Here is a 12,440-nt window from a genome sequence, read left to right on the forward strand (position 1 = left end):
TGGTATCCAGTCCATTTATGGATGAGTGATGGTGACAATTGTTCGTTCCATGACACTCGGTCTAGCCCCAAATCTTGCATAATGATCTTGGCCTTGACGACTATTGGTGCGAGAAGTCCTAGCGGGTCGTACAGTTTAGCGATTTCAGAAAAAATTGCTCTTTCTCACCATAGATGTCATCTACGTAGCGGGTTTCCAACATCGGAGCAATTGATCGCAGAAAGCGGTGTTCTTCATACATGACTAGCTGGATGAGCACACGTACAGCGTCAAAAGGTTCACTAGCGGTCTCGTAGGTGACAGTCTTGAGGCAATAAGCGTCTACTAAATCATTCTCATCTATCCAGAAAATGCACTAAAGCGACCAATCAAGCGAGTCGACCCTAATCTGTCTGAACATCTTAGTGATGTCTATAGCGAATAATATCTTGTTGCAGCGGATTCTCAATATCATGACAAAAATGTCTATTTGCGTCTTGGGTCCTGCGTGAAGAATGTCATTCAACGGAATTCCTGTAGATTTTGCACAGGAACCGTTGAACACTATGCGGAGCTTCGTAGTGGTGCTATCAAGCTTCAGTGCCCCATGATGAGGCAAGAAATAAGCGTTGGCGGGCAAGTCGTTGATTGGAACGCGAACCATGTGTACTAGTTGTATGTATTCAGCCATGAACGCGCGATACATGTCAGAACATTAATTTTCCCGCGACAAGCGGGTTATTAATCTGCGGAGTAACCCCATGGCTGCGTTGATAAAGTCACCAAGTTGACTCTCAGGGGCTTTAAGCGGTAATCTCACTACTTAGTGTCCATTAGCCTGTCGATATTGCGTTTGGTGAAAGTAAATTTCACATTCATCTTCTTCAGCGGAGTTGAGTGGTGAGTTACCTGATGGAATCTCTTGTTCCTCCCAAAACTTAGCGATAGTGTCTTGTATTGACGTATCCAATGACGCATATGATACTGCGTGTGACGTCAAAGTGTGATTTACGGTGACGGCTCCATAGACAATCCAACCAAGCGTATTGGATTGTGCATTAGAATAATTGCAAAGTTCACGTCTAATCTCAGCGTTGATGATCTCTGCCGCTGGTAGTGCATCTAGAATAATGTCTACAGGTGCAGATTCTTGATGCAGATTCTTGAATTATTTTCTAACATACAAAAAAATTGAATTAATTAGTTGAAAAAAAAATAGTATAAAAAAAAATACTTACTTAAAACACTGAGAAATTAGATTATTATCAATTCTGATATAAATCATGCCACAATTAAATTATTTTTTTATTTTAAACACTTAAAACTTGCACTTGAATAAATTTTTACCCGTGAAATTTATAAATTGACTTTTAACGTAAATAATAAAACACTTTTATTAGAAAAAAAACACAAACACACACTTATAAATACCGACACTTTGTTATGCTTGGCGTAAAACAACAGGAACACGATCAAAAAGCTTTCAAATCATATTGAACTATAACGATTCAAACACTGGTAGTTAAAATAGAGACTTTATAAAATAAATTACTATTGCTTAGTATCAATAAATTAGTAAATAATTATTTAGCAGTTCGAAAAATTATTTTTATAACACAAAATATTGAATAATTGGAGTAATTATTGGAAAAATCCCGAAAATGAAATCCAAAAATTGACAATTCATAATTAATTTTAAAGAAAAAAAAATTAAAATTTTATAAAAATTACTCTCGATTATTTATTAAAATTTTATAAAATTACTTTAGTAAAAATAATAATTAATTACCGCGCATTGATCGGAATTATACAATAAAATAAAAACTACGACAGCCAGCACGAATCGCCGCCATTTACGACCGTTAGAAAAAACTCGAAAGTTGAAATTAAGATGGCGGCACTATCGAATTCGGAATTTATTATTTTAATTTTAACTAATTAACAAAAAAATTTTGCAAGTATAAATACTTGATTATAAATTTTTGTTTGTGATATTATAAATGGAACGATAATAATTAATTAACGTAATTAATAAGGACGCATATATACAAACCGGAAATACCTTGGACTTGTCAATGCTTTAACCGCTAAAATAATATTTTATTTTTTAACGCTAGTCATTTTTGGGATATTGATTAAATCATTATCTCAAATTGCTTCCTAAATATTAAGGAGTAAGTATGTATAATTATTTTTATTAAATACTGACTCAAAAATAATTATTTGCCTAATTTAATCGCGAGTCCGAAAAGCTGCGTCACTAGGTTGGCGGGAGAATAAAGCCTGGGTGCGTCAGCAGTGCCGTGTGAAAAGACTATGCGCAAAAGACCCTAAGTGACGTGAGCAGACGCCAAAAAATTTGCGACTGGCCATTGAGTGACTTAAACCGCGTCCTTTGATGTTTACGAGTATTAAATTACATAAATATAAAACAAATAAAAAGTTTTTTCACTAAAAGTTTAGTTTGATTAATTATATAGAAATTCATTGTCGTTTTGTAATAATATTTACGAGTTGTTAATTAACATTGAATTAGTATTTCGTTAAATTAGAACGCTTCATTGACATTGTGCGGAGTGTTGATTGTTGTTTATCAACAAACAATGATTTAATGGGTATTTATAAAATTATTAATTTTTAATTTTAATGAGTTTATTAAATAATTTTCTTATTTATTTATTTAAGGAAGTTTGGATACCAGATATCTATGTCATTAACACAGGATGCTCGTATGAGTAAAGAGCCCAACAGCTATTGAAGTAGAAGGCGGGAAAAGTGAGTTAATTTGAATTTGAACGTTTGAAATTGATACTTGAACATGGCTTACTGTATTGAAACTAATAACAGGCATCAGACAACAGTTAAGTGTTTTAATTAATTTATAATTAAAAATAAATTCATAAAAAAATTTTAATATTTATTTTTTTATAAATTAATTTTTATGAAAATATTCAAAAATGAAATTTGATAGTTTTTCGCTTATTTTATTTCACTAAAAATAATTTTTTTTTATTTTAAATTATTTGAATGACGATTGAATTTTTTCAAATATTATTTCAACAATAATGTATTAATTTTTAACTTATAAAATTAATAAATTATTTGTATTTACGAGGAAAGTTTTAGATATCTTATATTTATACTTTTGAATAGATAAATCGAGATTATTAAATCAAAGTTTACAAAAACATGTTTTTTTTATAATTACCACTGTTTGTAAAAATGAAAAAAATTGTCTAATGTCTGTTATTTCTAGCATAGTATTGTTAAAAAAGTCTTAGAAAATAATAATCATATCATGATACAAAATCCCATTATCATTATATACCAATCGTATTTACGTTCTCTCAGAGCCAACAACGGCATGGTGTGCAATTCAACCCACATAATTATCAAATTTTGTTATTTCCTCTATTTTTTTTTTTTTTTTTTTTTTTTTTATTTCAATTTCAACGTAAGTAACTTCTAAAAAGTCGATAAATCTCTCATTATTACCTCGACCTGTATCTATTCTCGTGATGCTGACTGTAATTGAGGTGGATTCCACGCCACAAAAGCTAGAACTATCTTATTGCTTGATACTTTCGTGAAGTGTTTTCATTCTTGCGAAAAGAAACAAAGTGAATTAAATTTCACCAAAAAACTTTTACTTGAAAAAATAAGAACAATATAGAAGCTTCTGATTAAAAGCATCAATAATGTCTTTTCGTTTATTATCATAAATTTCCGACTTTGATTACATAAATAATTTTAATGAGGATTGAAATTGTTAAATAAATCAACTGTCCATCCACTAACAATACAATAATTCACTTATAATTAAATACACTAGCTGAATATTTTATAATGAACTTTTATTTCTCACTTGATTCATTTAAAAGTAATTCTATTAAAAAATTCATGGTAAAAATAATACAATCATCAGTAAATACAATAATTATTGCATCTTCTCTTAAAAGATTTATTTAATATTATTTTAACGTTAATATTAATTCACAGTGGCTTTAAAAAAAACCCGCAATCATTCTGCTTTGGCTCTGCAGGCGGTTGTCAAATCGTCAAGCGAAGCGACATGAATGTAGAAATTAGTTTGATTTACATCGTACTCGCTGTATTGAAGCACGGGCAAATTATCGGACAGGCAATAGAATTTCCGTGTTTTCGGTTCAATTATTATGTCATTCGGGAAAACCAATTTCTCGTTATCTTGCGCTACAATTCCTGTGAAAATAATTCATCAAATTAATACAAAGGTCATCTGTCATTTCAATCAACAGCTTTAATCTATCGAATAATAATAATTAATTATAAATAAATAAATAATTACTGAAATTATCAGGATTTAGGTCCATTTTAGTATCCCAACAAGCCACAGCATTTTTGTTTAATTGGGTAAAGTAAATAATTCCAGTTTCCAAGTCGCACATCGAAGAAGTTCCTTGAGTGAGTGGACCTTTGTTACCTACAACATGGAACTGAGTCCAGTATTTTGGATCAGCTAGGGCAGTTTGATTCTTGATAAGGCTTGTTGACACCGCGAACTCGTGAATTCCGGACATTGAATGGAAGTAGAGTGTTTTTGAGCCATCTTCCTTTGGCGGACTCAAGGCCATACCAAACATACCGTCGGTCCATTGAAAATGAATACCACTTACATTGTATTCACCTAAACAGATTTCACGCAAACGGATTTATTAGCTTTCGTTTGACGTTAATGAATATTATTTTTTGCTTATTGTTTTTTTTATTTCTTAAAAAAAATGCTGGGTTTTTACCATTGAGAGGATCAAAGTAAAAGTAGTTGTGATTTATTCTCCACGAATCATTTTTGGCCATGCTGTAGACAACAAGCCCGTAGCCTCCCAAGTCGGAATTGTAAACGTACGCATCACTGCAGTTTTTGGGATCAACGTCTATCACAGTGTCAGCAAAAAAGTGTTGGGTTTTAGGTCAGAGTCTTTGAACGGGTATCGCAAAATGATCTATAACAAAAAAAAAACAGCTAATATAAATCAATTCAATCAAGCGTATGTATTCCATCAGATTATATAAACGACCTTATTGGTTTTCAAATCGATGGCAATAAGTTTTTTGGGCTGGACAGGATTAAATTCACCGAGAATATCGTCGATTCCACTATCAACGGCCCATAATCTATCACAAGCATCAATTCTGACCCTGAGAATATTTACAAGCGCATCTGGTGAATGGATGTCATTAGACTCCCAATCAGGATAAGGATTGAGCAACGTGCAATTTTTAAATATTTAATAAAATATTTAAAAATCCGCAGCTGTAGATAATGAGGATCAGCGAGCTCGAGATTCTCAAGATGCGGCCATTTTGGGTCAGTGATTACGAACGATGGTAAATCTACCGTTAGTATTGGTAGAATATGCATGCTGACATGCATTGAAGCGGTCGTACTGAGCGAATACAGCCCAATTGTGCTCACACCTAGTGAGCTTCCTGCGGTGACATTGCCGATGCCCTTGAGCATGACCTTGTCGAGTTGTAGCCGTTGTCCAAGCTTCTTGAAGAGCGCCTGTCTCATAAATGAGAGCTCTGAGCCTTGATCAATCAAGACTCTACCTGTGATTGGATTACCAGGAAGCGGAAGGACCTGGACTAAAGCGGTAGCTAACAAAACTTGAGCGGAAAGCGGATCTGAAATAATCGACGATTAACATCAAGCTGTAAGCGGTCTAAAGGAACGGTTAGTTGCCTGTGCGGAAGATGTAGGCTCCGGCGAAGCTGATGTCGTTGTGCATCCAAAATGGATGGACAGGTGGTGACGTTGACTACATTTTGGGCAATCTTAAGTGGTCTTGGAGTCTGCGAAGCCGTGCGGAACACGGCAATTGAAGGGCAAGTTGCATTTTTTAACTATCTTGGGTCGTTCTCTATAGCGAGGTTATTTTAGGCCCGAAGTCGAGTTTTCAGTCTAATAAAAGCGAAAAATTCAGAGTACTGGTTTACGAATGACTACCAGGAGCAGCGCCCAATGTGCTCAGTGCGGCTCTCGACACTCGACCCTTCCTAGCGGAATTAAACTTCACTCGTACAACACAATTAGAGGTAGAAATCAATTAATTGAGATAGAGTCAGCCTGATCCGGCTCGAGGGACCAAAATGTAAAATGTTTTAATAGCGGGAAAACTGTGGATCAGGTTTAGACTGGTTATCGCAATTAAAACTGCGGAAATATTATTAAATATATCAACTATAAATTAATTTATACTAAATACACTTAATATTTAATTGATATGGTAGCTGATTGTTATTAAAAAAGCGGATAAGTTAAACACAGCGTGATTGAAAAAAAGCGAAGTCTTTTCGCACGTGGTGGTCACAAAATCGGCACTGAAAAAAGCGATGAAAAACAAAATAACTTATCTGAAACAAACTCAAAACAAATTAGGCACAATTTATTAAATCGGATAAACTTTTAATTAAGCCAAAAAGTGGAATTTTAGTACAAGCGAATTCCAAGAAATAAAAAGAGCCATTCGGGAGCCGAAATGGAAGTAGATTTCATTTCATCACTTATTAATCAAAGTTTACACAGTTATTATATAAAATTTATCATAATTAATCATTATTACATGAGATTTGTGAATATTAATTATTATTACATTATTTTCATTATTTTCTATGAAATCTACTAAAACGAGTGCAACAGCAAATTTCATATTTGGCATAGCAGAATAGGACAATATTAAGACTACACATATGATTTGGTACTCAAATTAAAGCTTATTTAAAGCACTTTTAAATGCAGTTTACAGAGATTCAATAAGTTATTCCATTCAGAAGTTATTCGAGTTAGAAAGTGAAGAAATATGAATTTTTATGATTTTGAAAATTTTGAAATCTTGGAATTTCTAAATTACTTGACCGATTAAGCTCATCTTCGAACTTAACTTCGGTATCTATCTGTAGAATAAGTATGTTGAGTTTGGTAAAGATCCGTAAATTGGTGATGCTATCGTCGTGATAAGCTGCGTTGTATCGTATATATATATATATATATATATATATATATATATATATATATATATATATATATATATATACTGGCTGTTACCGCCCGCTTCGCTGGGCAATTATAGAATTGTATTTTTCGATCTAAACTCAAAATTTGATTAGAGTATTGTTTTGACTTTCACAAATTCCAAATTTCATCGAATAAGCATATACCTTTTATCTATGAAATTATTCCAGCTAATATTCATTGTAACTTTCAATGTGCAATCACTATAATGTTTGCGTGGCCTTTTTTTCAAAAATGAATAATAATTGACACGAAGAAAAAAATTTTAAATGAGAATTTGGAGTCTATAGGAGCTATAGCTTGAAAATTAAAAATTTTGATTGTTAATACCCACCCCCGCAACCCTCTATGAGGTGAGATATCGTGAAATTTGTTTATAGATTATTTCTACATCTCTTACAAAAGATTCCTACCAAAATTGAAGTTGATAGGAGCTACAGTTTAAAAACTGGAGTTTTTCATTGTTAACGCCCCCGCAAACCCCTTTGGGGGTGGAATTTTTTAAAATCTGTTCTTAGCTGATCTTTACAGGGCAAAAGTATAATTCCTACCAAATTTCAATTTTCTAGGTCCGATGGTTCCGGAGATATCGTGATGAGTCAATCTATCTATAGCACAGCTCCTATATATATCACACACAATTTACCATTTTATTTTTAATCATTTAAATCAGTATAATCATTTAACAATATCAACATTAATATTTATGTTATATTTATCTGTTTTATGATATAATGGAGTTTATCCTTCATGATCATTTCAATACATATTAGCTATTTGAGTTATTAATGATTTAGCTATTCTTTCTTAAAAAAAGTATGATTATGAATTCCTACTGTCCCAACAATCAATCGATGAAAATCCATGTATTTGCCTAATATTGTGTAGAATAATACTGTTGAATAATAATTGTATAGAATATTAATATTTAGTAACTTTCTACTTTTATTCTAATCATTCCTCTGAATTTAGTTTACAACCGAATTTATTATTACAATTTATTCATTTTAACAGTTGTTTTAGCAACGGTAACCATTGCAACTGTGACCATGGCAATGGTAACCATGGCAACGGTAACCGTGGCAACGGTATCTATGGTAACGGTAGCCATGGAAACGGTATCCATGGCAACGGTATCCATATCAACGGTAACCATGGCAACGGTTGATTAGCGTGGGTGGTTGCGCTGGGGGACGGGGGGGTGAGTTCTATAATTGATGGGTGCCACTTGATGGGTTTCTTAGATTGGCGAATCAAAATGACATTTTCTAAAAAAAAAAAAGAGAGAGATATAGGGAAGGGGAAGAAGTCACGGGAGGGGTGGGGAAGAATGAGAGGGAGGGGAGGGAGTAGCATACGTGATGGTAGACGAAAAATTCATTATAGCTAGGAATTGCGTAAAATCCGTTCTTAGTGAGCGTCTACATCACGAATGGAGTAAGTATGCTAAATTTCAAGTCGATCGGGCGAATAGTTTCGGAGATCTCGTGATGAGTGAGTGAGTGGTATTTTGCTTATATATATATATATATATATATATATATATATATATATATATATATATATATATATATATATATATATATATATATATATATATATATATATATATATATATATATATATATTATAATGGCCGATTGGCTCGCGATACGTCGATGAGCCAACAGGTCCAAGATAATTGGCGTATTTGTTCGTCGTGGTCGGTTATTGGGCGCCAGGAACAATTCAGGATGTTCCAATCCTCGACAACCTAAATCAGGAACTACTTAATGGTAAACTAACTCTACTCAGGGCGGCGGGTTCCTAGAAAGAAATAACCAAGAGGTTCCGAAACGAATAACAATTTATTATTAAATAAAAACAATATACTCGGTTTGGTGAAATAATTAGTTCCAGATAAACGGAAATACAAAACAACAATCGTAATCAACTCGGGTAATAATCGCAAACAAAATCAAAATACTAATGTAGACACTTCAGAATCATAATAATGTGAATCAGGCGAGTAATACCCAATTTAATCATCAACTCAATAATTCAAATAGTTTCAATAATAATCCTGCCAAATATTCAACTAATGCTCAAGCAATAGCCAAATTCGTAATTCCAACAATTTCAAATAATAATCAAGAAATCTCCAAACCATTTTTAAATAATAATCACGGTAATTATTTAATTAACGACTAAATTAATAATCAAGTAATACTCAGAACAATTTCCAATAATAATCACGGTAATTATTTAAATAATAACAAAAATTAATAATCCAGTGAACAGCTCACATGATGTTCAAATAATAATCAAATTGAATATTTACTTAATACCCAAATAAGAATTAATCTAATAATTCAAATAATAATCAAAGTAAATACTTAAATAATAGCCAAATAATAATCAGTTAACAATTCAAATAATTATCCAATTAAATATTTAAATAATATCCAGATAACAATCCGTTAACAATTCAAATAATAGTCAAATTGAATATTTAAATAACCTCCAAATAACAATCAGTTAACAATTCAAATAAGAATCAAATTGAATATTTAAATAATATCCAAATAACAATCCGTTAACAATTCAAATAATGATCAAATTTAACTTTTAAATAATCTCCAAATAACAATCAGTTAACAATTCAAATAATTTCAAATCAGCGGATAATATCGTAATCAGCAGACTGATGCTAACCGAGCTGCTGATAATTGATCGATCAGCTCGCGGATCGATGCTCAATTACCGGAGCTCTGAATTACCTAGCATTAGACAGTGGTCGGTAACGGTGTTACCCTTACTCCCGACGGAACTACCGAAGCTCGAATATAGGCGACGCCTCGCTCGCGGTATCCAAGGGCGGGAGCACACTCAACCTCAACAATGATAACAATTTACAAGAGAAAAATTTGGATCTAGCCCCAATGGCGTCGACCACTCAGGAAATTTTTGGTGGGAAGGTACCCAGGGGATACCTCGTGGAATTCAAACAAAACAACAACTGGCCGCAATCGCCGGATTATAAAAATAAAGAAATTAAATTAAGAATAATCTAACTAGCGGTTCCACGAGCTATCACCCTAACAACAAAAGCCACTTACGTTGCAGATCGGTGTCATCTGGATGGCGTCGGCGGGTGTTGAGCGGGTGGCGGCGAAGGCAGCTCCTCTCCAGGGTGATCCTGGCCAAACTCTCGACCAAAATCTCACCAAAAGAAACGTCGGTACGGCGTTACTCTCACAATCGGCACTAATACGTGTCGAATCTGACGGTCGGCGATTTTTGTATGTAAATTAATGAATTACAAAAATCCGACAAAAATTAAATAAACACGAGGTGAACACTACCAGGCGGTTACGTCGAAGGAAGCTCTCGCCTTTTTCGTTTCTTCTTCTTATCCGTAGCCACTCGCTGGCTACGGAGTTGACCTGCAGGCCGTTAGCTGGCTCTGTTACCATTTTTGAACTTCTCAAATTGATGGTAGACAATGGCATCGACGCGCCTGCTAGTGGCTCTTCCTGAAGCTTATCCAAATGCCGGCGTAATACTGATTGACAATAATTGACATCAATATCGTGTGTTCACGTCTCTCAAATTGTGGAGCAGCGGCTTGATGAGAGATTGGTTTTTTTTTTTTGGCTGTTCTCTGGGCCTGCTGGTCGGCGTGGAATCCGGCGCTATGTCACAGGTTGACTCGTCGTTAGTAAGTGGCTTTTATCGGGGTACTTACCAAATACTTAATACTAACTTAATTCTAGTTTACTTCTAACTGATGCTAACAGAATAATAGTTATTTCAAATAATTATCGGCGCCGCGCTTTCGAGCTGCGGGATTCGCCGTACTCGCCTGACAGTCTCTAGATGGCGACTGGGTCGCGGCGAATAAAGATAAATCTGAATTTTTTAAATGAAGTAACCAAAAAAATTATCAATTAAGTAGAGCTATGCTCGTGACTGCGGGTCTGCCAAGGCCCCACGTCACACAATATATATATATATATATATATATATATATATATATATATATATATATATATATATATATATATATATATATATATATATATATATTTATATATATATATATATAAAAACTTTTGAACCATATGTATTTTCTGCCTCAGCTCGTCGAGTTAAGTCGGAATATAGCAAAATTTTTCAAAAGTTCCGTCATGAGAACCAATGCAATAGTTAGATTTCTATGAAATCTACTAAAAATCGCGATGCTATACACTCAAAGCGTGGATGCGAAAGAAAATTCGTTTTATCGATGTCGACACCTGATAACCAATAGAAAAATTCAATATATCTGGCGTGTTAGTGACGTCAGAGTAACTCAGTTTGCGCCAGCGTTAGAAAATTCGAAGGGTTGAATTTTCTGGTTAGCTAAAAATTGCAGGAACGAGCGGTTGTCAGGTGCGGCTCATGACTTTAGGAGTCCCTCAGGGGCGAATTCATCACGGCTGGGCCTGTTCACTGAACACCGGGAAAAAATGATCAGATCCAATCAGATATGAACAGGCATGAGTCTTCAGGTCTGATCCAGTGTGGCCAGATCGTGCGATTTTTTTACCCCCTCTTTGGCGTAGCGCGCGCCTTGGACACAAGCAAGCGATGCGTGTCTGTGAGTCGGAAAACCGAGGGGAGCCGAAGGAATCCGAGACAGTCGAACGAATCGAGGGGAATAAACCTCCTGCCACACGAAACAGAGGAATAACTCACACAACAGTAGCTGTCTGTTCGTGTGAAATTTTAAGAATCCGATTTCAGCCGAAACATACAGCGGGAAAAATAATGTTTTAATTTTTATTAAAATAAATAAATAATGCTTTTTTGTTAAAAACATGTAGGTTTAATTTTGTTTTTTTAATATAAAAAATAAATTTTTTTTTATCAATAAAAATTAAAATACAAAATTTTTTTTTTTTTTTTAAATTAATATCAATTTTTTACGCTGTTATTAATAATAATAATTTATTATTAAATAACAATAATAATAATAATAATTATGGTAACTGGAAATTCCCAAACGCAGTTTTTATATTAATTCTTACTTTCATCCGATACAACGTCTGATGGCTACACGGCGTAAGTGAAAGCTTACGTCGGCGAAACTTTTGAGATCGAGTCCTCGCCCAATCAATTTTTTTTTCTCAAAAATTTCTTTTTATGTTGCTATACTAATAATAATAATAATAATAATAATAATAATAATAATAATAATAATAATAATAAAAAGATAACTTACTCCCAACAACAGCTTGACGCGGTAAACGAAGATCTCCGTGCAAACATCCTGGAGGATTCCACCCTGCTCACTGTGAGCCAGGTTGTGTATGGTGCAGCAGTTTCGGCTTTTCCGAGAGAGAGACAATGTCTCTCGATCGAGGCAAGGTTGAAACAGCGCATC

General features: G+C 33.9%; 2 protein-coding genes across 2 annotated transcripts; both read right to left on the minus strand.

Annotated features, from left to right (window-relative positions):
• Nucleotides 1-355: 355 nt before the first annotated feature.
• Nucleotides 356-685, minus strand: LOC141535915 (uncharacterized). Its single transcript, XM_074256079.1, has one exon. The coding sequence runs from the start codon at nt 683-685 to the stop codon at nt 356-358; it is 330 nt and encodes a 109-aa protein (XP_074112180.1).
• A 3,126-nt stretch (nt 686-3,811) lies between these two features.
• On the minus strand, nt 3,812-5,533 carry LOC141535916 (protein yellow-like). Its single transcript, XM_074256080.1, is given in 6 exon segments — nt 3,812-4,200; nt 4,307-4,645; nt 4,755-4,916; nt 4,919-4,961; nt 5,037-5,234; nt 5,339-5,533. Coding segments are annotated over 6 exon segments (1,137 nt in total). The 3' UTR covers nt 3,812-4,000.
• Nucleotides 5,534-12,440: the final 6,907 nt, after the last annotated feature.

Source organism: Cotesia typhae, unplaced genomic scaffold (assembly GCF_013202065.1).
Source record: "Cotesia typhae breed Kobodo isofemale line unplaced genomic scaffold, CoteBio_Ctyphae scaffold_152, whole genome shotgun sequence".
Classification (NCBI taxonomy): domain Eukaryota; kingdom Metazoa; phylum Arthropoda; class Insecta; order Hymenoptera; family Braconidae; genus Cotesia; species Cotesia typhae.